Raw genomic sequence first — 26,344 nt, forward strand, 5'->3', positions numbered from 1 at the left:
TATATATATATATATATATATATTGAAATACTTGGTGCAATAAACGCACAAATATCATAACCTTGGGATTCTCTTCAGTTGTAATTGTTAAAACAGACCCTGAGCGGTTTTTAGGTATTTCCATGAATGCTGATATAATACTTTATTTTGAGATCTTTCCTGGATAATAAATAACTAAAACACATTCGTTACTAAGTTATTAAAATGTATCCTCTGGATTATGGAGTAGCTAATCAGGGTATCTTCCCTGAAAGAATTTTAGATACATATTTATAAGATCAATAACCTAATGCAGACCTGTCTGTATACATTACATCATGCCTAGATAAGAACAAATAAAATCACAAATATACACGAGTACGGGCAGCTTTAATCAAGTTCCAGTTAGGGTGCATGTGCGATCTTATTGGTGGACAACAGACTGCTGAGCCGAGCAATTTCTACGAGACTGTTGCACTGAAATAAATAAATAAATAAATGTTACGTATCTCTGTCTGTACCGTGAGAATCTGCGACAGAGGGACTGGGAAACTGCAGTGCAAACGGGAGCCAGAAACGCAATCTCATGTCATGGGTGGAGACGCGCTTTTCAATTGAAATTGGACTTCTCTGTATTCATTTCTTTTTCCTTCAGCTTGTCATCATGTTACTCTTTTCAATTGCATCCCGTAGCCGCTGTGTTTAGATGCCCGTTGACAGGCGCTGCTGGCGGCTCGGATGCCGAGGTCAGCAGCCGGTCCGTGCGCCTGCGGTAGCAGGTGCCTTGCTTTGCGGGCCTCGGTGACGTCATGGCGTTCCAGTCCGGCGAGGGTATAAAAAGGTAACAGGTAGGGACAGAGCGGCCCTTGTTGAACTGGCACTGCGGAGGGAGCACCGTTTGTTTTTTTGGTTCTGGCTGCGCTTTTTCATTTCCTAGATGTGTGGTCAAGCACTTGCCTGTGATTAGCAGCTCCATCTCATTTGCAGTTCACACCGCTAGTGAGAAGAGCGAGGAGGTTGGTGTGCGTTGTGGTTTCAAATTCCATAGCAAACTTTTTTTTTGTTAGGACCTAATTTAAATTAGACTTTAAAAGCCTATGGTGTTAAATGAAAGTGAAACATGTTGATATTGTTACTCTTGTGTACTTGTTTTTCGATGTGTATGTAGTTAGAATTGGCTGTCTATGCTCCTGCCGGGGGCGGGGTGGGGAGTATAGCATTTGCTTGAAAATGTGTGTGGTCTTCAGATACCGTCAGGCATCCGTTCCTGTAAAGCTGATCTATTTAATTAACTTTCAACAATGGTTATAGTAAGAAACTGAGCTGCTTTTACATTTAAGGCAAGCACATGGCCTGCTATGGATTACATTTCCTTTCATAAACGCATCTGTCAAGGAGCGGTTTTAAAGCAAGGGGCGTGAAATGGATCTAAAATGGGAAACTGGTTAGTCCGACTGCAGAACTCATGCCAAATGGGCAGACCCGATTCAGATGCAAAACCAATTGAGCGCGCATGCGCCGCAGTGTCCAGGCTGTCAAGTCCAGCGCAGTCTTGCAGCTGCAGTAGTCTAGTCACTCCAGAAAGGGGCAAAATATCTAAAGCGCCTTCATCCTGCCCTCCGCAATTCCTCAAATCTGCATTTGCTATAAATCGATGGCTGCAGACGTCCAGCCTTGTACAGGCTACGTTTTGCGTTGTTTAATTTACATTGGCAGTTCAACTAGAAAATGTGCCAAGTTTAATTTTCCGTAACTACAGCATGGTGAGCATTTTGACTTGGGAACCCCTTTCCCCTCCCCCCTTGAGTTTGCTGCAGTGTATGTATTACAATCAATAATTGGACTTCATACACTCAATGTCTGTTGTGCTCAAACCTATCTTGTACATATTGAAAAGCTGGTCTGATGCATTGTCATGAGATTTTCTAGCATGTTAACCCTCTCCACCTGTCTGAAGTAAAGGCTTTTTCCTGTCAGTTGTGGCTCTTTTATTTACCCAATCTCCTCTATCCCCAGAAACCAATTGACAATGGTACAGCTTTCCCCTTCCCCCGTCCTCGATCTCTCTCCAACGTCTGACCACTCCGAGGAGGTGAAAGTGAAGCATGGGAGTCCCAAGCTGGAGGGCACTCCTGTCCTCAGCTCACTGCAGCTGGCCCTGGCTTCATCCACAACCACCTACCAAGGCTATGAAACCTACATTGAGGATGGGCTCATCTGTTTAAAGCACAAGATCCGCAACATTGAAAAGAAGAAGGTGGCGCCTGCTTGAATTTTAATTCCAATGGTCTAATCTTGCTTTGTGTGTGGAGTTCTTCTGTCTTTGAGTGCTCACTCATGTTTTGGTATGTTTTCTGCAGCTGAAACTAGAAGACTATAAGCAGCGTCTCAAGGATGGAAATACACTTAATGAAGACCAGCTGGTGAGTTGTGATGGCTGAAAGGGGAATTTTGTGCAAATCACTGGTGGGAATCCCTCAATCCTAATATGGTCTGGTCTTCCTCTGACTGTCCCTCTTCTGTCACTCTGCTTTTCAGGAAGCTGTGGAGAAGTATGATGAGGTTGTGCATAACCTGGCTTTTGCAAGAGAGCTCCAAAAGACCTTCAGTTCCCTCAGCCAAGATGTAAGAATCTCTTCCTAATGTCTGTTTGAACTAACCTTGTAGGTTTTTGGATAAAATGTAAACTGTAGCCCAGCAGTCAATGCTTGCTTTTGCTCCCTTTCTGCTTGCCCCAGATATGGGGAATATTTAGCCAGAAAGTGTGCTGTTGCAGGTTGGGGAAATGCCAAGATTACCTTCAGTTTATAAAGTCCTCAGCACTGCAGAGATCTGTCAGAATATTTTGATGCAGGTTTTACTGCTCTATGGGGGTGTGAATCTGGTATTTGTTCATTGTTCAGCCTTTACTAGAAATGTTGGCATTTGACTTTTGCTCTGTCCTTGTACAGTAACTGGGCATCTGTTACACCAGTCATATGCTTAGACAGCATTTACTGTGTGGTGGTGGGGGAGGGTTGTGGGGCTCCTGTCTGAAATGGTGAGGACAATTTTGCTGAACTCATGTTTGACCACAAGTGTTCTCTTTCCTCCGTGATCTATGGTTTGGTAATTGCCCGGAGAGAAGGCCTGCAGAATGAGTAGTGGAAGTCTTCTCGGATTTGTCGTACTTGCTGCAGGTTGTGGGGGAGAATTTCCTGTGTAGGCACATTGATTTTAACAGACCCTTGAAGTGTCTTTCTGCTTTCTAGTATTGTAGCACTACAGTCTGTCACTCTTTAATTTAATTTTTGTTAGATCAAAATGCTTTGTTTAGGGAAGGTAATATACTATTTTTATATCCATGTTGCTTCAGATTTCTTTGGCAGTTCTCCAGCTTCCTTTTGACCGTTACTTTGTTTGGTCAGACTATTTTGTATAGAAATGGGCATTAATTTGAATTCCATGTTTCTGAAATCCCTTCCCACCATGAGTGAGAACTCGCATCTGGTTGCTACTTTTAAACATGTAGAGTAACACTTTGATGGTTCACAGCATGACTTGCTAAAAAGCTAGGACTTGGCATTTTTTGTCTCCCTAATGTGTGAACTCCTCAGGCATAATTAGAGTTAATTTTGCCTTTTTAGGTTTGGGTGGCAGGACTCTAACAGTTTGGTATAGTTGGTAAATGTACATTCTGGCAGTAGTTTTCATAGGTTGACTTTTCTGCTTTTTCTCTGATCGGCAAATGTATTGATTTATGAATGTGCTCCTGCTGTTACAGCTGCTGAAGGCCCAGAGGAAAGCAGTGCGGCGAGAGCAGGTGATGAAGATGGAGGCAGATAGGAAGCGACTGCGTATGGTTCTTCAGCTCCATTACATCTTTCAGAGCCTACAGCAGGAGCATGTGAGGAAGGACTTCCGCAGTGGCCTCAATGGGGCGCCCTTCCATTCTACCCGCGAGCTCCAGTACCTCCTGAACTTCTCTAAGCTGGTGGGGTGTAACAGAGATGAGAGCATGAGGTAAAAGGGCGGAGCATTTTGCACCTCACTGGCACTCCTTCTCTGAATTGATTTACTTGGTAGTCTACAGTGACCTTGGAATATCTGAACTTATTTAGAGAATGCATAGAACTATACCCCTACTTACCTTTTCACAGAAATGTGCTTAGATTTTCTACAGAGTTTAATATAATGCATTTCCCTAGGTCCATGTCTGTTATGAGTAATGCATTCCTACATGGTCAGCATCTTAAGACAACTGTTGCAATGCAACTTCAAAATCTTAAATACATACTATTAAGGAATGTGAATTTCCTGTAGGCTTTCTAGTCCTTATGCTCAAGTTCTAGTTCTTGGCTCCAGTTTTCAAAGTCTTTTGGTCCAATGCTCATTAGTATTTAAATTATTCAAAATGTTAATGTCCTACATAATGGAATGTGTTAAACCATAAAGCAGTTGGTTTCAAAGTGCAAAATTGCAAATCCTGAGGGTGGAATTGAAACTCAGTCCAGGTGTCAGTCCTTCCTCCAGTACTAATAAGCTGGGATTGAGATGCAGTCAGAATTTGTTGGCTGCCACAACTGTCTGCATTGGCTTTTGTGTTGGCGAATCATTTTGTGAATTTCTGTATCCTAAAACTCCCAGCTTGGAAGATCAAATGGAGCAGGCATCCGCTACTTACTGGGAGTTGCTAGAAGGAACAGACAAACCTGTGGCTGGTACTACCTGTAAGTTTTCAATGGAGCTGATATTCGTCATTATAACGTGACCCTTTAACTGCCTTTTTGAGGTCTAACTGGATTCTCCAGTACAGGATGTTTAAACCTGTTATGTTGGTTCTAAATGCATCGCTCCCATGTTTACAAGTGTGGATTGACTGGCTCCCACCTGGATCCAGAGCCTGTTGGCTCAGGCAACACCCCAGGACCTGAGAGAAGTCACTGGGTAATGTAATACCAGGTCAGACCTGTAAAGGCTTAAGAGCATCTAGCCATAATATGCATAGGCCTAACTCCATTTCCCCCCTTGAACACTTTGAAAGACATGTTAAGGTCTCAAGCCACAACCTTGGATCAGCTCTATGCAGTTTACTCGTGTTGGGAAGAGAATTGTGGATTACATAACCTTGTCCAGGCCTTGCATTGAATACCTTCCTGGTCTCTTGCTTAGCAGAATGGAAAGTTGTCCAAGATGTCAACCCCACAGTAGTTCTGCTTTGGTCTCTTCCCTAATGGGTTAGTTTGCTTTGGCTGCATAAGGACCTGGCCCCCTCTTTGTTGCAGACAAGCACATGAAGGAGCAACTTGCCAAACTGCTGGACTGTGGCTACTTTGACCACATTCCTGTCCCTCACAGTGAAGGTCTAGAAGAAGCTGTGGCAGAAGTAGTAAAGGCAGAACCGCCAAAAGATCGTTCCAGGATTCCAGGTAATGTATTTGGAGGCTCTGTAAGGATTGCAAAATTTACCAATGTGCCTCCCCCTTCATTGCTCATTCTGAAAGAATGACTAGGGTCAATGGTAACTTTTTTTTTTGCCATTATAGATCTACCTGGAATGCCAAAATCAGCATGTGAAGTCCCAACAAGAGAGGTAAGATTGATTCCTAAATCTAGGGAATATGGTCTTTATGGTTTACCTGCAATAGTTTATCTGCAACTTGAACACTGGTGTTATTCCATACCAGGAGGTGTCCAATCCAACAGATTTTTATATGTTCTACATTAAGACTTCAATTGGTTCTAGTAAATTGAGTAATGCAGGCCTTTTAGTCAAACCCATGAACACTGCATCCTTTAAGGGACCGGTATCCTTAATTTGCTTAAGTGAATTGATTTTGCCAAGCTGTTCAAAGGTTTTAAAAATGTATGGTGGCCTGTGAAACTGTATTGGGCCTGGATATTCCTATTTATAACATCTTTCGCTGTGACAAGATGTTCTGATAAGTCATGACTGACTACAGAGGCCTAGCTTTGACATGTACCCTGTAGGCGAAGTTTGTCTATATGGTTGACAAATGTGAAATGGTGTGATTTTTGGTTTTATTTATTTTTGGATCATGTAGTTTCTTAACAGACGCTACTTGCCTGAAACAGACTTCAGCGCCAAAGAGAAGTTGGCCAAGCAACCTCTGTCACAGGCCTGGAAGAAGGAATTCCTGGCCCTGAAGCAGCAGGAGCCACCTGACTCCTGGGACATGGATTATGTGGAAAAGCCAACACCTCCCCAGCAGGCTGTGTTGAAACCCTGCAGATCAGCAGCAGTATTTGTGCCCAAAGAGCCAGAGGAGGTGAAGAGGCCTGCCACAGAGCCAAAACAAGTTAGTGTACAGCTTGAACTCTTCATAGTGCTTGAATGATTCTTGGAAGTAAGGTAGTGTTTAGAGGTCTTTAAGTTGATCTATTAGGATGGGGGGGATTTTGTGATGCTAAAATTCAAGTGCAGAAAGTGTTGGCTAGTGACCTAAAACTAATGCACACAGCTGGGTCAATACACACCCTGCTCCCCTTCCATTGCTCCCATTTACTCGCCCATACACGTTGTAGGACTTTATTGCCCTGCCGTTTTTTTAAGTCTTCAAATCTTGTTGGACTTATTACTCTACATTGCACTGCTAATGAAGCGATTTTGTAACCCTGATTCCGTCTCCCTCCTATCAGAGGCGTGAACGGAAGTCCAAGACTGAGCAAGAAACTAAACCTGTAAGTGTTTTATTTTTCCTGTATGGGCACCAGAGACTCTGGAGGCTCTTAAACCTAGTTAAGTTCTCAAACTACCATTTTGTACTGTCCTTATGAGGCATGTCTTTTCCTGCAGATTAATCTTTAGCAGTTTTCTTTTAACCAAGTAATCTGGTGGGACAGGCTTTCAGATGCTTTCAGCAATGTGATTTAAAACCACTTCACTGGATCTTCAACAGGTACCAAAGTCTGACCCTCCCCCAGTAGCAGTGTTCAATTCCCCATCGTCCCTCCCAAAAGATCCAGTGCTGCGTAAACAGAAGCTGGAGGATCTGATGGATCAGATTCAGGGGTCATTTAGCTTTATGCAGGTATAACAATCTTTGACATCTCCCAGACTGCTACAGATAATCGCATGTCAGTTTTATTTGGAAGGGACCTTATGTAGTACTCAGTTCAGTTACTGTGTAGCAGTGATGCTCTTTGTTTTACAGAAGAAAAAAACTGGTTTTAATGGCATGTTTACAATTTGGAATCATCCAATGAGTTTAAAAGCTGTGCAGTGAAGCTCCACAATATCCCTCCTTTATTAATGATGGACTGGAAGTCCTGTTTTCAGCTGCTTGATTTTATTCACGCATGCCCAAGAGAAATCTCTCAAACCAGGCTAACGGTGCTTTTAAGGTGATTCTTTCAAACACTGCATTGTTTACAGCTTTTCATAAGAGGTTGGTGGCAAATCATTGAAGGAATAGTAGGTTTCTATTATGTTATAATCCAGAAGTTAACTTGCCAGGCAGATTGAAGACCATATATGGATTTCTTAAATGAGCACATCCACAAAGTTGTGCAGCTGAAGGTTATGAAGGATAAAGCTTAAGGTCAATTGGAACCCTGTGTACAAAAACAAACTTGGAGTGATTTAGAAGAGGAAAGGCCAATCATTAAATTCCCCTATATTAACTGCTGGGGAAAGTACAGAGACCATACACTGAGCATACCTTAACACCTTAATAGTGTTGCATTTGGGTTCTTCACCTCCTGATAGGATATAAGCAATTTGATTGTGCATCCTCCCAGTTCAGTGCCTCATGTGTGCAGCTATTATGGCACATTTACATTTTCACCCTTTGTCTGCACTGTTCTGTAGTCCTTTGCCTTCTAGAAGTGTTACTTTTCCTGCTTTTTAGGATTCGGTTCTTGAAGGAGAGGGTTCGCCCACCAGTGGAACTCCCAGAAAACCGCATTCTGCACTTGTAACATCTACACCAATAGGTATGCAGACATAAATGGGGAGGGGGGAGAAGCACAGGGAAGTTTCACTTGCAATATGGGTAACAAGACATTAATGACATTGGTCTGTGGCTTAAATGTATCCATTTTGATAGACCTCAATTTATGGATTGTCAAGAGCAGAATTTTGTTCTGAATCCATTCCCTCAACAGTGCAGAGAGAAGTAAAGAAAAGCCAAGCGGACCTCCTCCCGAAAGCCTTGCAGGTAATGACCAAAATGTTGGGGGGTGGGGGGGAGTGGTGATGACAATTTTAAGAACTGTCCACATTTTTGGAAGGAAAGTTCTTCTGAATTTTTTTTAACTTAAGGTTCATATAACTGGGGACATTGTACTGTAAGTTGTAGTTTAACATTTGCATTTTGTGGTTAAACCATCTGGTCAGGAATAGCTTGGCTTATAGAGATTGTTTTGGAGTATTCAGTTTTAAGTCCTTTTCTCTTATGCAGCCTTCTTCATCCCCTGTTGCCCGTGTTCCCATTTGCCCCAAAACCACCTTGACCAATGGAGAGCACTCTTTGAATGACTTGGCAATGGACCTCTCTGCGGATGAATCTGCCCATGTATTGTATAGCCAAACCTTGTTTATGCAATGCAATAATGCTGTACTTCATTTGTTGTCTGAAATGCAGTATAGTTTGCAAGTTGACTTTTCCTTCTGTATTTTTAAATAAGACATGGTATAAATGTAGCCCAGATCAAAAATAAAGGTCAATTGATTTAACAAACTTTTAATTTGTATAAAATACTGTTTTATTGTTTATAGTATTTTACATTACATAAAAAAACAATTCAAATTTTTAATACTTATGATTAAAAACTTTTAATACAATTCTTAAGATCACTTAAAATTTTTAAAATCTTTGTGATTTAACAAAACCAAGTTTAATTTGTATAAAACTAGGGACTAAATCAGGATTTGTTAATTTTTTCCAGGAAGATGTGCAACTTTCTACGGGGGATAGCTTTGTTTCACCACCATCATTACAAAGTGAATCGGGAGTCCCCGAATCCCCAGTGGAGAAAGTGGTGGATACGAACCCAGTAGGTGGACTGGTCTACTTCCATTTATATAAATACTTCTAAAGCAATGTTTAATGGTGCAAAATGCTACTGTGTTCATGCATGATTTTTCCAAACTCCAGGAACTGTGCTTCCTGTACAGCACTGCATTGGATGTATAATCATTGAAATGCTCTGGCAGGGGAGAGGAGTGTGTTGGGGGGGGGGCGGGGCTGTTGGGGTATTCTAGCCCTGCCTGGAAGTCCTGTTTGCTGAGGATGCACACCAATATTTGGAATTGTAAGCAAAAGCTATTCTGCCTGCTTGTGCTATCCAAATTCCATCCTGTGGGGAAACTGCTGACACTTTATAAATGTCCTGGCATGGATTTAAAAACAAAAAAACAAACAAAAAAAAAACCCGGCTTGATTAGTTAGCAGGCAGCAATGTTTATTTTAATGTCCTCTTCCCTCTCTCCACCTTTTGCTCTGCTTTCCTAGGTGCCCATCTCTCTGCCAAACAAAAGTGTCCCCACCATCAGCATATCTACCTCCCCTCCCCGTCCAGGGCAGACATTCTCTTTGCCTCCCACTAACTGCACCTTAAGCATGACAGCAGCACCATTTCAGACCATGCACACTGTAAGTCTTTATTTTCCTCCCTCATTCTTGAGCCATTCTTATGCCCCATCAGGCCACAGACTTGTTCCCAGTTCTTCCATTGTCATGAGGAATAAGCATGCCCTTCTTAATTTGGCATTTTCCAACCTTTTCAAGACGGACGCATCTATTCAATGGAGAACTGTCTTGTCAATGTCCCCTGCCTGTCGGCGCCATTTATAAAGCGATGAAACCATTTGCTTTCAGGGAGAAATCCGAGACTTGCTTGTGGTGATTCTTTTAGGGATTTAATATTTTTCTCCCATCTCTTCTAAAATTGTGGCATGCCTGCAACTGAAACATTTGACAATGGTAAGCGTTAATTGGGGGGGCAATAATGTGGTGTAATACAACGGTGTAGATCATTGGATGCAAATTTGTAATCTGAAAATCACACCTACTTAATCTGTGACCTCAGGGTTTGCTGTAGTTCTGGTTCAGCCTTAAAATTTAACAAATCCCTGAGGGTTTGCCATTAAGCATTGCAGTCCAGAAGCAGAACTTCCAGGCTTTTAGAAGTGCCAATCGCACAAGTATGATGTAATCACTAGTGTCCGTGAATTCGATGACTATCTTTGAAGGTTTTAACATTAGTTACATCTTAAATCTGCCTACTGTGCTTGTAAAACTAGAACCTGATGTACAAAACAAAGCTAGAAATGTGTTGATTGCAAGTGTATTGTCAAGCCTGATTTTGACTCTGGACTTGCAATACAGATGCCAATTTTTACCCGATGGAAAGTCCTGTTTCTGGAATGGATCGGATAAACTTTCTTCCTGAAACTATAAAATGTAGTACTTGACTTCCCATTGGAGAAGCAAGAACCTCTGGAACAAAGCTGCCAAAGATTTGTGGTCTGTAACTGGCTCCAATTTCTTTTGTGCAGGTCCTAGTTCAGTACCTCTTAAAATGTGTATAATTTTTTAAATTTTTAAATCTTGCTTTGCCAGAATTCATGACCAATGGACTGATTTTTTGATTTTCATGTTTTACAATGGCCAACGGAATCAAGTCTCTTAATCCGGTCGTGTGGTCTCTTCCTTCAGGTTTTCAAGGTCAATGCCCCCTTGCCACCTAGAAGTGATTCAGATTCGAAAGCGGATTCAAGTGGATTTTCCGATACTTACAACCTAAGCTATTCCACAGCCAGTACTCAGACTCCCCCTGAGAGCTCCCTTCAGCCCTCAGGATTGCTCGATCAGGATGATCTACAGCCAGGTAAGCTTTTTTTCATGGAATGGATTTTTTTGAATTCCATAACTTCAGTTGCAGTGACACGTCTGCAACTAAAAAATAAAATCAGATTAGAAAATCTATAATTTGGTGTATTCTGAATTTAATTGAAATGCACCAACTTCTCAAGTGTGACATTTCTCCTTCCCTTGTTCAACAGCTACTTCATATCAGTCTGAATGCCCAGTAAGCAATGGCTGTCAGACTTACTTGTCTCCTGGACCTCAAGTTGGTGGCTTCTCTCGCTCCACCCAGCCCTACTACACTCGAGGGGCAGTCAGAGGTATGACACGTGGTGGCCGGGCTCTGGCAAATTCATACCGTTCACCGAGTGGGTACAAAGGTATATATTTCATATTTTTTAAATGTAATTAAAAGTATACATTGGTGAATGAAGCACTTGTTAATGCCTGCTTGGAAAGGAGATTCATGCTTTTGAAATTAACTGAAACACTTGCATGGATTATTTGAATGTACATTTTTATATATATTGATGTTACACCTGCTGAAACTTAATAGTTGTCTCCCTTCCCTCTCTTTCTTGTCTTCAGGAGGGTTTGACTGTTACAAAAATGGCATCCAGTCCCCTGGTGGAAGCTTCATTCCTCAGACCTATCCTACTAGAGAGTGTACGACTATTCTGTATGGGACCAGGGTAAGGAGGAACATATTAAGGAATAGGCCACATTATTTTCTATGGATATTTTTACATTTTAGCTTTGTAGATTATAAAGTTTAGTTATTTACTTGGTATAGCTTACATGCTGCAGCCTATGTGTGCTAAACCTGTAAAATGCTGCTTTAACTTTTTGAAAAAATGAAACTCGAAAGGGAGACTTTACACTTTGATTTCATCAGGAAACTGGGTACCAGCAGAATTATAAACGAGGAGGAGGACCTGGTGGCCAACGCATTAATTCAAGAGGTGAGGGGTCCCAAACATAAATGCCTGTTGCCAGTGAATGTGGGAATGTGGAACATGTGGGTTAGAAGCTAGTTGGACATTAAGCTATTGACTGTAAGGGACGACTACATCATATCTTCAAACTGATCTTTATTGGAGCACATCGTAGGTGTTTAAACCTCTGGAGTGCGCTTTTATTCGGGTCATTGGCAGTGAGCTGGTTGGCTCTTGAGTCAAACTACATTTCTAGTTTCCAGCACACCCTTTAGTTTGTGCTCTTTTAAAGGGTCAAATCAATTGATACATGAAACTAAAAATGCATTCTGAATTTGTATACACAATTGTGCCCAAGTTGTACTTCGTGAGGAATCTTAATCTATTGTAACAATTGAAAGTTGCCCTGGAAAAGGACATCTGCTAAGAGAGAATCTGTCTAAACCTCAATCCTATTCTCGGTATTAGCCATCACTGTGGAAGTTCTTTTGTGTTGTAGAACATTTTACTTATTTTTAAACTACTTCTTGAAGTGTTGCTGTTCCAGAGATGGTAGTTGCTTTATTTTAATTTTCTCCTTCCTCAGCTACCTGGAGCGATTCTTCCCAAGTGAGCAGTCCAGAGCGGGATAATGAGACTTTTGCGAGTGTGGACTCTGGCCAGACTGGCTCTCGCTGCATTACTCCAATCGATGTCCCAGTGACCACCCAGGGGCCTACCCTCATGCCCGTGCACGTCTATCCCCTCCCCCAGCAGATGCGAGTCGCCTTCTCTGCTGCCCGCACTGCCAACTTCGCTCCTGGAACCCTGGACCAACCCATTGTTTTTGACCTCCTCCTCAACAACCTTGGAGAGACCTTTGACATGCAGATGGGAAGGTTCTCCTGTCCGGTCAATGGCACCTATGTCTTCATCTTTCACATACTCAAGCTGGCAGTCAACGTGCCCTTGTACGTCAACCTGATGAGGAATGAGGAAGTGATGGTGTCTGCCTACGCAAATGATGGAGCGCCGGACCACGAGACGGCGAGCAACCATGCCGTGCTGCAGCTGTACCATGGAGACCAGATCTGGCTGCGACTGCACAGAGGTGCCATCTATGGAAGTAGCTGGAAATATTCCACGTTCTCGGGCTACCTTCTGTACCAGGATTGAAATCCTCTCTGACTCAATCACCATAGGGATAAAAAAAAAAACACAGGGCGGGGGGGGGGGGGGTCACAACTGCTTTGCACTTAAACACTGGCACTTTATCGCAGTGTGTGTGGTGAAACAACATTTGCATGCCCATATCTCTTCCCCATTTAAAATGCTCCAGTTTAGTTTTGAGATTTAAGCCCTCCATTTTTATTTTATTGCCGCCCCCCCCGCCAACAGGGTCCTTTAATGGACTGCTGTTGTGTAGTTGGAGTCCAAGATGATCCTACTAATTTGCAGTGTGATACATGGCCATCTGAAATGAGCTTTGATCACGGCTTGAGTGAATGCTCATGCAAGTTTTGCATATAAATTTGCCTCCCTGGATATTGTATTCATTTAGGGTTATGGCTAATGCAATAGGTGAGTTGTATGCATCTGTACTACCACAAAGGTTTGTTTTTTAGAGGCTGAAACAAACCTCTAAGATGTGATCATTCTTTGGATGTTTATTTTTTTACTTTACTTTTGTTTTGCTGAAGGGTATAGGATATGGTGCCTTGGTTGAGTGATAGTTATTGCTGAATGATGTTGATGTAGCAGAAATTACATGACCCTAGTGAAGCATTTTCAAAATTATTCAATGTTGCCATGCTTTTTGAATGGGAGTGGGGAAAACTGAGCTGTGAATGCGTCATTTATCTGTTCGCCACAAACGGCCGTGTAATTGTCTGTCTAGCTGGTATCTACCTTACTGATGAGTTTGCTCTGAAATGAGCTATTTACAGTGCCTCAATAAAAAATATATATTGTGCAGTTAGTGTCTCATCTTCTTGTAGGCAAGAGCATTCAATGTATATAATAAACCATTAGCAAAATGTATTCATTACATCCTGACTGAAGTATATGAAGGTTAACTCCTTGATCCTATTTTTATATAACTTTGCGGCCTTTTTTTTAAATACAACCACATCTGAATAGCTTAATCGCTTACAAATTTTAATTATGCCCCCATCCACACACACTACCAAACTCTTTGCTGAATGTAAAATGCAAATATTGACCAAATGGAGACCAGGGATTTATAACTTGGTGCTAAACTTGGTTTACATTTCATAGTAAAGTTCTAAAAGGGACTGGAGCTGTAGACTGGCTGATTCCTGAGGATAAATGTGGTTATGAACTGAAAGGTCCTGGTTTTCTCCCACACTCCACGGATTCTGCATGTTTGTGTTTAAAGGATATTTCCTGGATTAAGGAACCCCCGCTTCTTGCATGAATCCAATGATGGGGACATTTTGCTCCATTGTGTAAAAGCCTTAAATTTAATGAGGATTGGCTTGCTACAATACACCCATATCTCTGCTGACCTCTTTATTCTGGTATCTTCAGTTTACAATTTTTTTTTTTTACTTTTTAATATGTATATATGCATATACAGCTATATTCTGCTATTTCAGTAACTTGAGTTTAAGGTTTTATCTGCATTCGGGTTGTCCGATGAAACTTCAGCTGCTTTAAGCAGCTCTTTAACATTTTCCTCAGGACTGATAGCATTTAAAAGTTTGAATTTTGTGTCCTTATGATGGAAATGCATTAACATTACAGTTCTTTAAAGTCTGTTCAGAAAGTTCTATGCAGTGGTGATTTTAATTTTTACTTCATGTATGTTAAGCGGTTTGTTTTTTGTTTTTTTTTGTTTTGTTTTTCCTTGAATGACAATTCTGAAACCTAATAAGCATAGAAACTTGTACTTACAAGTCTCATACATAGTTAACTGCTTAAACCACCCTCTGATATGTCATGAGAAACTAGCAGAGAAACTCTCCCTGAGGGAGCATACCCCCAGACCCCCCTAGGGTTAAGTGTCCCTTATTTTCTTTTGCTAAAGTTGGCAGCCCTAGTCCGTATAGTCCTTCAGACCTAGGCATATAAAGCGATTTACATTATACTAAATCAAAGCCTACTGCACAGTGGAATGACACTCTCCATTATGATGAATTTGCTGTTAATGTAATTTTGGTCCAAACCTTTGAGATGGGCTTTCAATGTTGAACAATAAAGTGTATTTTTAGTCTCCTTATACAACATTGGCACCTGTGGTCTGATATTTATTCTCATTAAGATTGTATCTTATCTAACGGAGCAATGTGTACTCCCTTTCTGATAACAATTAACTGTCCACACTTTGACACTTTTGCTACAAAGCATTTTTATTCTGGTTAATTGATGTAGTAATTCCTGCAAAAGAAAAACTATAAGGTATCTTTTGAGCAGTTTAAACATTTATAGAAAAGCACTTTTATTTCACAATCTTTGGAAAATCCAACATTGTGTGGCAGTGGAATGCATTCTAAATTCTCCCACGCCACCATTGCAAGTGTTTCCACACTATTCCTCAGTAATGAAAATAAAACTATTTTAGTCAAACAGTCATTGGTTTATTTTAATCAAATTTTAAAATACACAGACAGTGTTGGAACAAGGTATTTGTGTTCCCATCTTCAGAATGACCATCATACCCATGCTGCCTCCATGCAGGAATCAAGCTAAGGGCTCCCTGTCAGATCCTTGACCTGCCCCCATTACTTTATCGCGTCGTCACCGGACATATATGGTGAAAGCAGAAGCCTGCGCAATGAGTGGCTTTAATGTGAAGGAGGGGCTGCGCAGTTCCTTCCTACATAGAACTTGGCCTAGCCCTCTGATGTCCGGTGGCAAGTTATATGAAGCTGGGGTAATGTCGGCCCATTCCTGAGGTGATCCTATGAGAGATGCCTCTCCACCGGTCACTGGAAAGCTGTTCTTAAATGTGAAATTTTCCTGGAGGAGAAAAATTAAAACAAAACAAAAGGGATCCAAAATACATTAGAATGAACTTCAAAGTGTCTCAGTGTGACTCCAATAACTAGATTGTAATAAAATCGATCTCCTAGGATTAGACAATTGTTAATGGAAATCGTGTTTTTCACCCCTTTGATTATTGTTAATGTTGCTCATCAACACTAATCCTTTATATTTTAAATATATATATTTTTTACAATGTCTAATCCTTTATAATAAGTGAATGTGTCATGTGAAGTTGTCTCTAATTTTATAATCAATGTATTTTTGTGCAGTTAGTGCTTTCAGAGTGTAAATAGCGCAATATGACATTTCTTATACAATAAGAGACACCTTTCACACAACATGTTCACTTCTAACAGAGACTTGGACTTGACATTGAGTCATAGAAAGCCTTTGTTTACCAGCAAAACTACCAAACAGAACAGTTTTGTTCTGGAAAAAAAACATTAGAACCGTGGAATTTCCCGCTTTCTTGTTTTAATATCCTTTATGACTTGCTATTATTTCTGTAAGATCCCAGCTTTTCTCAAATGTTTCTCACCAGCATTTGTGACAGAAGAAAGTGTTCAGCCAATGTAAAAAACACCAATAAATTCATATCACTAAGTGACCAGACATGCTGACATCACAACTCATTTGTTTCTAAATTACCTATTAGTTTTGCCAAAATGTAAAACATGATAAATGTGTGGTGAAGTCAAGGTTTTTCCACCAAAGTGCATAAAAGATTGGGAACAGAGAAATGTGCCAAGAAGAAAAGCAAATGGCTTCTACATTGTGATATAAAGCTGTTATATAAAAACTGCATTATTACTATACTCTCTTAAGCTGAGATTGTATTTTGGAGAATTGTCTAAAATCAGGAACTTCCTGGCTGCTGGTCTCACAACTCTGCCTCTAGATACAGACGCCTGGAAATGAGTTTCATTAGATTTCACTGCGTCTAGAAACCCAAGGTGAGGAGAACTTGCTCTAAATCAGCAACTGATGTGGCTGCTGACCAGGCTTTTTATATAATCTTGAGAAGGTGTGGTTTTAAGTAACAATTTAAACTGACATGTAGTATGAAAGGAGATTGTTAAATTATGATGCTTAGAGACACAGGTCACTATGGTGTATAATATTACACATACATTGTATTTTCAAGTGTGTGCATTAAAGTGTATGCAAGAAAAACAAATCTTGAATATGAGTTCAATTGTTTAAACTATAACAAAATAAACTATATCGAGGGGGTAAGAAAACACAGCAATTTATTTAAATCCCACATAGATCTTGTGGATTGACTGGAAAGATGCTATGGATAAAAATAATAGTGAAATAGTGAAATAGTGATGATTATTCACAGGCTGACATTGTGATATTAAGCATCATGATTCGTAGGCCAATACACTCCTTTGCCAGTAGAGTGAATACAAATATTTTTTAGTAATTACAATTTTATTAATTAAATATCTATCGGCTGCATATTTGTTGTTTATTTGTATTTATTTATGGTGATTGCTATTAAATATACATACGGTGGCAGAATTGTTTAGAGACTCAAACAAATTGTTGTCTACCTGACTTACTGTTTTTCTTGATTGTTTGAGCACATTTGCCAAAACAGAATTCACTTTTTCAAAACAATTAACACACAGCCCCAAACTGAAACACATTGGCCAAAATGACACATTTAATTAGCAAAATGCACTAAGACTCTCAAAACATTAAATACATGACACAAAATCAACTACCTCCATCAAATCATGCAATTTGTGATCTAATGAGATATTACAATTATTCATTACATAATAGTCCAATAAATACTAAATACAACTTTCAAATATCCTCTAACATGTTTAACCCACTTTGACATGTCTGTGCCATTTTTTATACTATAATTATAGTATTACCATAAAAGTAAACGTTATCACAGCATGTGCTCTATTCTTTTTTCCTAAAACGATTTTACCAAAGATGATCAATGCAGAAAAAATGTCACTCAAGAGCCGGAATATCCAGAACCAACAGGCTATATTTGACCTTTTTTCATTTTGTCCTTTACAGTGAGGGAAAAAAGTATTTGATCCCCTGCTGATTTTGTACGTTTGCCCACTGACAAAGAAATGATCAGTCTATAATTTTAATGGTAGGTGTATTTTAACAGTGAGAGACAGAATAACAACAAAAAAATCCAGAAAAACGCATTTCAAAAAAGTTTGATTTGCATGTTAATGAGGGAAATAAGTATTTGACCCCCTATCAATCAGCAAGATTTCTGGCTCCCAGGTGTCTTTTATACAGGTAACGAGCTGAGATTAGGAGCACTCTCTTAAAGGGAGTGCTCCTAATCTCAGCTCGTTACCTGTATAAAAGACACCTGTCCACAGAAGCAATCAATCAATCAGATTCCAAACTCTCCACCATGGCCAAGACCAAAGAGCTGTCCAAGGATGTCAGGGACAAGATTGTAGACCTACACAAGGCTGGAATGGGCTACAAAACCATCGCCAAGCAGCTTGGTGAGAAGGTGACAACAGTTGGTGCGATTATTCACAAATGGAAGAAACACAAAATAACTGTCAGTCTCCCTCGCTCTGGGGCTCCATGCAAGATCTCACCTCGTGGAGTTTCAATGATCATGAGAACAGTGAGGAATCAGCCCAGAACTACACGGGAGGATCTTGTTAATGATCTCAAGGCAGCTGGGACCATAGTCACCAAGAAAACAATTGGTAACACACTACGCCGTGAAGGACTGAAATCCTGCAGCGCCCGCAAGGTCCCCCTCCTCAAGAAAGCACATGTACAGGCCCGTCTGAAGTTTGCCAATGAACATCTGAATGATTCAGAGGAGAACTGGGTGAAAGTGTTGTGGTCAGATGAGACCAAAATTGAGCTCTTTTGACATCAACTCAACTCGCCGTGTTTGGAGGAGGAGGAATGACCCCAAGAACACCATCGCCACCGTCAAACATGGAGGTGGAAACATTATGCTTTGGGGGTGTTTTTCTGCTAAGGGGACAGGACAACTGCACCGCATCAAAGGGACGATGGACGGGGCCATGTACCGTCAAACCTTGGGTGAGAACCTCCTTCCCTCAGCCAGGGCATTGAAAATGGGTCGTGGATGGGTATTCCAGCATGACAATGACCCAAAACACACAGCCAAGACAACAAAGGAGTGGCTCAAGAAGAAGCACATTAAGGTCCTGGAGTGGCCTAGCCAGTCTCCAGACCTTAATCCCATAGAAAATCTGTGGAGGGAGTTGCCAAACGTCAGCCTCGAAACCTTAATGACTTGGAGAGGATCTGCAAAGAGGAGTGGGACAAAATCCCTCCTGAGATGTGTGCAAACCTGGTGGCCAACTACAAGAAACGTCTGACCTCTGTGATTGCCAACAAGGGTTTTGCCACCAAGTACTAAGTCGAAGGGGTCAAATACTTATTTCCCTCATTAACATGCAAATCAATGTATAACTTTTTTGAAATGCGTTTTTCTGGATTTTTTTGTTGTTATTCTGTCTCTCACTGCTAAAATACACCTACCATTAAAATTATAGACTGATCATTTCTTTGTCAATGGGCAAACATACAAAATCAGCAGGGGATCAAATACTTTCTTCCCCCACTGTACAAATGCAATGTTGCTGTAGATACAGAGAATACAAATAAAATACTCCAAGCTGACAAATCAATTAAAACAAAGCAATGTCAAAACAGGCAACACAAATACATTATTCACCACAGTCAGTTCATTCGTTGTTGTTCATCAGGCCACATGTTTTCATCAAAATCACACTGGATGCTTTCCCTTGCAATGCACCGAGGAACAAATCTCCTTGCATGGCACATCCAAGCTTAGCCGTCCTCTGCAGTGATTTCCAGACAACTGGCATTCATTGCATCTAAGAGAGACATCTAGTTATGTGGACAGAAGTCATGAACTTTCCACCTCCAAGCAGAGAAGAATTCCTCGACTGGATTAAGAAAAGGAGAGTATGGTGGGAGGCATTGCATCACCATTCCTGGGTGGGCTGCAAAACCATTCAGTACCATATACAGCAATGTATGGGGAGTTGCCTTGCCCAGCCTCTCTCATGGAAAGGCCATGATTGACAAAATGGTCAATAATTGTGGCACAAATGTAATGTGAAACATTAGCTCTTTGTATTCCCCTTTGAGCTACTCCACCACCTATACACATCTGATCCCCTCTTCCTTTATGGGCAGCTCTACGTCTTCTCTGTCCATGCCCTCGCCCTCGCCCTCGCCCTCGCCTACTTCCTCTTACTTGGTCCATCCTTGCAAACAGCTCAAATGTGAGCTCTTTTATGCATGAATAAGGACTGCTTGCTGAATGAACAATTATGCAAAGACCTTTTGCACATGTGCAGAAGAGGTTCACATTCATGGGAGTAATTTGTAGTAGATGTGACCAAATGTTTTTTTATTTTGTTTGACACGATTTACTCAACTGTGTCTTTTTGTAGAGAGTTGTGTTTAACTGTTTTGCAAAACTGTGCTTAACATTTGCATGGTGTGTGAAAGCTATGAGAAATGACTTATTGTTTTGCAAAAAAGAATACTGTTTTGCTCATTAGGTTAAGATGGAGGTCAAGCTGACCCGAGTTTCATTAAAAGTGGCTTAGCAATCGAGAAAAAACTGTAATAGACTATGGCGAGTGCAGTAGTCCATCATCACTGTTCGAAGGCAGGATATATTTTAAAACGTCATGAGAACACTGAGAAAATTAAAATTATTATTATTATTTACCTTACCCCCTATTTGATATCATACATTACCCCCCCACACAAGTTTTCCACCTGCAATATTCACCCCCATGGCTTTGATATCCGCCCATTTATGGTTCCCCCCAATCTGCCTACGCGCAGAGCATGCGTAGTGGCGACTAATTTAACGCCTGCGTGCAGTTAATAGCTGGACACACTAGATGGCGCTGTACAAGACTATAAAAAGTCATGCTGGCCTGGGCGCATGTCAGAGCATCCATTAGAGAAAGGACGGGGCGAGCCATAGAGAGAACCACACGACCTCTGAACTCTGACCTCTGACCTCTGGCTTTCGACCCCGATTCAATGACACACTGACTTCTTTCTTCTGGACTCTGACTTGTGTTGGTATTGTGAGTTTGACGTTGTGCTGTTTGTCTTGTGTCGTCCATTTTGATTAGCAGTGTATGTTAAGAGGGGAGGGGGGGGGGGTCCTTTAATAAAGTGAAGGTAGGTTCAAAAAGGAGTTATGGTTTTGTTTCGTGTTTTATTTTGGTTTGTTCGATAACTCCACGAGTCCCGTCGGACGGCAGCCGCCCCGAGAGGTAAGACCGGCCTTCCCCGAGTTACAGTAAACAGTGACCGGCCTGTCACTGCAGCAGAGTCCATGGTTGTGCTCGGACTCCAAGACAATACCGTTTTGTTTTACTATTTGTTGAGGTAAAACCATACAAAAAGTCCGTTTGTGGCTTTGTCTGTTGCGGAATGAAGTGACGTATTTGCTCGTTTTGTGTTGATGTAGATCTGTCAACGCGATGTCCAGCAGCAGATCAGGTGAGACTGAATTAATCTGTGTTGTATGTGCTTTTATTTCCTTCCATGTTACTCGTGTTTGAGATGAGACCCGTGTATCAGATCTTTTGTGTAACAGCTTGCATAGTGCCAGGCTGCAGTGTGACCGTTCCCCACCGCCTGACCCTGTTCTGTCTTGTCCCTGTGTCTCTGCCAGTCTGCAAGGGGTGCCCGTCCCTCTTCCTGGACGAGTGTGAGGTCCACGGCCGGCCCGTCTTCATCGCTGACACCCGCTGGGCTGGGCTCAGAGCACACTGCCCCTCCGCCACTGCCCCTCTGCCTGATGTTGCAGGTGTCCGGCATCCCTGGCTCGGGCCTGGGGGTGTTCAACCAGAGCGCCCTCTTCCCCAGAGGGGTGCATTACGGGCCCTACGAGTGGCAGCTGGCCAGTGAGTAAGAGGCTGTGCTGAGTGGCTTCTCGTGGGTGGTGAGTCTCCTCAACATCTGCCCTGGAGCCCAGCCTGGTCTCTATAGCATACAGTTTCACGCAGTCATGCAGTCTCTTACACACACACACACACACACACACACACACACACAGTCTCACACTCTAGCTCCAACTCCCCCCAACAACCAAGGGGTGCCAAGTGCTTATTCATCCGCTAGGGCTCAAGGGGATGGAGTGCCCTTCTGAGTGGTCATTTTGTGTCCCACCCAGCACTGCAACAGCCCCACCTGTTTTCTATCTGATAAAGAAACGTGGTGACCGTGTTTTAAATTATTCAAAGCATTTTCTTAACTGTTAGTTTTGTTCACAACATACAAGACTTCCCTCACCAGGGTCGGCTTTCTAGCGCTTAATGATGTTGTACTTGTGTTAAAGTTGCACACATAACCTGTCCGTTTTATTACCCATTGTATATCCTATTCCACAATTTGTCTAGTTAGACAGAGTCAAATATGCAAAAAAGGTTTACAATAATATAACCTTGGAAGTTTTGAACACCTGGAACTCTACGCTACACTGCTTGTTCTGTGTTATGATAGAAAGCAATACAAATACTGATTTTTAAACCTATTTGTCATATAGGAACACTGGCCAATATATTTCCATGGTTTTATAACAATTTGCAATTCCTGAAACATTTAACCAAGAAGAAGCGCAGTGTGTTGGAGGAGCGAATGACCGTGGTAACAAAGTCCTGTGTTTCCACAGATCCACGGAGAGAAGGAGGAGGTGACTTACATCGATGCCCAGGACGAGACAAACTCTAACTGGATGAGGTGAGACGTATCGCTCTGTGTGCTGGAGGGCTGCTCTCCTGTATTCAGTGTCATCAATGTATAAAGACTGAACTCATCTCGGCATTAGGTAAATGTAGAGCAGCACAAGCTTCTTCTGTTGAGTGAGTTCAAGTTAAGGGTTAAAGTTGAGTTTAAAGAGAACTCCCATCAGTTATGAAGTCAGTTTTGTGTCTTTGTGTGATACAGAGCATAAGGCAGGATTCACACTGGCATCATTTCCAGTGTGCTCACTTCGGTCCACTTGCTTTAAAGGCATTGTCAGTGTGCTTGTGGGTACTACCTTGGGTACTACCTTGGGTACTACCTTGGGTAAAAAGTACAATGTTTGGAAAAGAACTCGGGTTTGTTTTTGTGGTTCACTTCTGTGATTTCACAGGACTTGGTTCATGTGTGTTCATATTGCAGTAATCAAGTGATCTCAGTTTTCTATTAATAAACTGCTGGATGTTTACATTTTCCGGCTTTGAATTCGGTCAGACGAATATCTAAAAGTGCAAGAACACATAATGACACAAAACTTAGATTTTGGAACTACTGGGACCTTTCCTTTAACTTTCCCTCACATCCCCTTTCTCTCCCTCAGGTTTGTGAACTGTGCACAGAATGAGGAGGAACAGAACCTCGTGGCCTTTCAGCACAGGACTACCCGTGGAAGAACAGGAGCCAATTCACAGATGACCACGCCCTGCTCCACTTCCTTCTCTTTTACACACCTTCTCTTACAGCCGTGCTTCTTGTACACTTTAGCAAAGCCTCTCTCTCAATTCCCTCTCTCATCCTCCTTCTCATGTTTAGTCTTTGCACTCCACTCTGCACACCATTTCCTTTCTCTCACCATCAGTCGCTTGACACAATGTTCACACGTCTTTCACAGCTGGTACTCATGTCGACCCATCTCTCTGTGTCCCCCTTCTTCTGTCTGTTTTCAATGATCTCACTGTCTGGAAGGTTTTTGCTTTCTCTGCCACTACACTCTTGCTCTCTGTCACTCTCTTGCTCCCTATCCCCCCCCTCCCTCTCAGTGCAGTGTCTGTACAGCAGTGTCCAGTCAGTGTGTATTAAGGCCCCCCACCCTGCCCTGCAGCCAGTGTGGGAAGAGCTTCACTTCTGTATCAAACCTATATAAACACCAGCGCATTCACAGCTGGCTCCTGCTCCCTGTTTCAGTTCCCTGCTGGGCTCTGGTTTCTACCAGCTGAGACGGTTGCTGTGTATGCTGTGAATACATGTCACAAAATCAAACCAGTCCATCAAAACAGTGTCAATTTTAATATAATGAGTGTCTTTCCATCAGCCATTTCAAAATTGCACAATAAACACTAGGGCTGGGTAAGAATATAGATTTTCCGATTAATTGGGATTCTGGTTTGGACAATCTGATATCGATTCTTAAAATCCCGAGATAGATCAAGTGTGCATGCTCTGCTCTGCCCACAGCAAAATGGGATTCCGCAGGGAACCCCCCCCACCTCGTGCATGTCCTTCAATATGTCAGTGAGTGCCCAGACTCTTGCATTAAAAGGCTATGATTTAGCACATGGTCAATGATAGTGGGAAGTATGTCATTGGAAATATCTGTTTTGTGTCTTCCCCTTTGAGCTGTTTTTTTATGGGCTTGTGGTTGTGGTCCCCCTCTTTCTATCTTTCATCTGATTTGCTCCATTTCTTGCCAACACCAACTCACTGGTGACTTCTTTCATATGTGATTATAGACTGATTGTTGATTGAACAATTGAGCAATGAGGATTTGCACATATGCTGTAGAGATTCGCACTTGTGGGAGTATGTGTTTTCTGCTGTGAACAAATTCTCATTTTGTTTGTCAAGACTTGCCCAATTGATTTTTGTGTCATGTGTAGAGTTGTTCACTGTTTAAATGTGCTTGTTATTTGCATTTTGGGTTAAAGCAACTATAAATGACTTAATGTTTTGCAAAAATGTATTTGGTTTTGCTCATCTAGGTTATGATGTTGGTCATGTGGACCATAGTTTCATTCACATTAACTTAGCATCAAGAAAAACTAAGTGTGCTTCCTTAGTTTACTTCTGAACAAAAGTGAAGTGCGTTAAATTATAACACTGAGTTAGACTTCCTGTTTTTATTCTAATTAAACTCAAAATGTGTACATGCACTGCTGTGTAAAAAACATTTTTTAAGTAGAAATCTGAAGACTAAATCACTGTAAACCTTGTATTCTGTTCACTAATTTAAATAAGGATGCTGTTGTTTGTTACTGTTAAAATACATCATTTTAAAAATAATATACATTCTTGGACAATATATTAACTTATTTTTACTATCAATTTTAGATGTACAGTTAATGTTTTAGTTGTAAAACACCTTTCTCGGCACAAGCGATCTGTGAGTGACTAGTTGTGTATAATTCTGTCGATTCTAGTTTGTATGATGTATTTAAAATCTGTTGATATAACCACGTTATCTTTACCCTTCGATGCTGATATTTTAGAAGACTTGTCAAGCCAACTATTGCCATTAGACTGCACTGTAGCTGTATGGAATGTGTGTAACTGTAATAAATTATTAATTCCTAAAACTCCCTCACTTGTTTACATTATTCTTGTCAATTTAAAGGTCTGAAATTACACTGTGCACCTCTTGAATAGCAAATGTCGTTAGCTGGGCTGGGAAACCACTTAAATCCTGTAAAGTGAAACTTTGCTTGGTTATGAAATCACTCACTAAGTGGCTGTAATGGGCTTCGTAGTTATTAAATTTTCACTCAAGATTGTTCGTAAAATTAATAATACATATTCTTAGAAGGGCCCTATCCCCCACATCTGCATAGTGTTATCTGTCACTTGTCCTATTCTCATTATTTTAACTAATGAAGTACATTGGTAGTTTTAAGAGGAGGGGAGATAAAGGTGTGGGAGGGAGACAGGCGTGCTGTGTTGAGTGCCACTTGAGAAGTGAGCAGAAGGGGGGCCTACGTTTTGTGCTGAGATGACGCGACTGGAGAGAAGTTACCATTGACTTAAAGTGACCTTGATCCACACGAGCCGTTTTCTCAAACAAATCCTTCTCTTTAGCGGTTGTGACATTTCCCCCATGAGTAGTACTGTATATAAAATATATTTTAATTCTAATCTGTTATCTTAATTGGATGGAACATCAGGAATCGTTTTTTTTTAATAGTGGGATACTATTGCTGTTTGTGGGCAGCATACTATCGGACTCTAGAGGGGGGTATTAACTGTTAATTGGGTAGTTGGTACTGACTTGGGGTTTACAGGTGTGTGTTAGTTGATCTTTGAGTGTGATGTTGATCCTGTGTGTTCCTGTTTGGTTTATAGTAAAACACTTTAGTTTGGAGTTAAATCTTGTTTTGATTGATCTGTTAAAACCCTTCTGGGCTCGCTCACACTGTTTTTAACCTCCCCATTCACCGAATTGAGTTTTAATTAGACTACGAAATAATAAAAGTTATTGATTTGTATTTTCTGTGTGAGACTGGTATTCTTTGTGCCCCCCCGGTTCCTCCATTGCTTCCTTTATAATATCCAGCTCATTAAAGGTGGTGGCACACACAAACGTTTTTATTATTAGAGACTGTCATTATATCAGCCCTAGTGGGGACCATACACAACACTTTCATAAAACAAAATATACATAGAATATTGTGTTTTGAGCTGTATTTATATTTGTTAACATGTAAAATGTGTATATATATATATATATATATATATATGGGGACCTTAGAGGGCTCTTCATAGCCATTCTGCTGTTTACACTAAATATAGCTCATATATGTGTATATATATATATATATATATATATATATATATATATATATATATATA

The 26,344-nt window shown here is 41.1% G+C and overlaps 1 protein-coding gene across 2 annotated transcripts; it reads left to right on the plus strand.

The window, feature by feature from the left end:
* Positions 1–860: 860 nt before the first annotated feature.
* On the plus strand, positions 861–14,338 carry caprin2 (caprin family member 2). Of its 2 annotated transcripts, none has more exons than XM_066705287.1 (21): positions 861–995; positions 1,996–2,236; positions 2,340–2,402; positions 2,518–2,604; positions 3,743–3,981; positions 4,606–4,688; positions 5,244–5,387; positions 5,505–5,551; positions 6,024–6,278; positions 6,619–6,660; positions 6,879–7,010; positions 7,830–7,914; positions 8,086–8,138; positions 8,382–8,495; positions 8,869–8,976; positions 9,435–9,575; positions 10,641–10,812; positions 10,988–11,170; positions 11,379–11,482; positions 11,686–11,752; positions 12,312–14,338. In XM_066705287.1, the coding sequence occupies exons 2-21, from the start codon at positions 2,009–2,011 to the stop codon at positions 12,878–12,880; spliced, it is 2,916 nt and encodes a 971-aa protein (XP_066561384.1). In that variant the 5' UTR covers positions 861–995; positions 1,996–2,008; the 3' UTR covers positions 12,881–14,338. The 2 variants fall into 2 exon arrangements, with proteins under 2 accessions (XP_066561384.1, XP_066561385.1); XM_066705288.1 differs by having other exon boundaries at positions 10,988–11,110.
* Positions 14,339–26,344: the final 12,006 nt, after the last annotated feature.

Source organism: Amia ocellicauda, chromosome 5, assembly GCF_036373705.1.
Source record: "Amia ocellicauda isolate fAmiCal2 chromosome 5, fAmiCal2.hap1, whole genome shotgun sequence".
NCBI lineage: Eukaryota > Metazoa > Chordata > Actinopteri > Amiiformes > Amiidae > Amia > Amia ocellicauda.

Excerpts from the sequence above, each read along its gene's own strand:
- caprin2 (XM_066705287.1), top strand. The coding sequence starts at position 2,009 with ATGGTACAGCTTTCCCCTTCCCCCGTCCTCGATCTCTCTCCAACGTCT. Across the intron at positions 2,237-2,339 it reads GCAACATTGAAAAGAAGAAG|CTGAAACTAGAAGACTATAA; the intron begins GTGGCGCCTGCT and ends TGTTTTCTGCAG. Across the intron at positions 6,279-6,618 it reads CTGCCACAGAGCCAAAACAA|AGGCGTGAACGGAAGTCCAA; the intron begins GTTAGTGTACAG and ends CCCTCCTATCAG.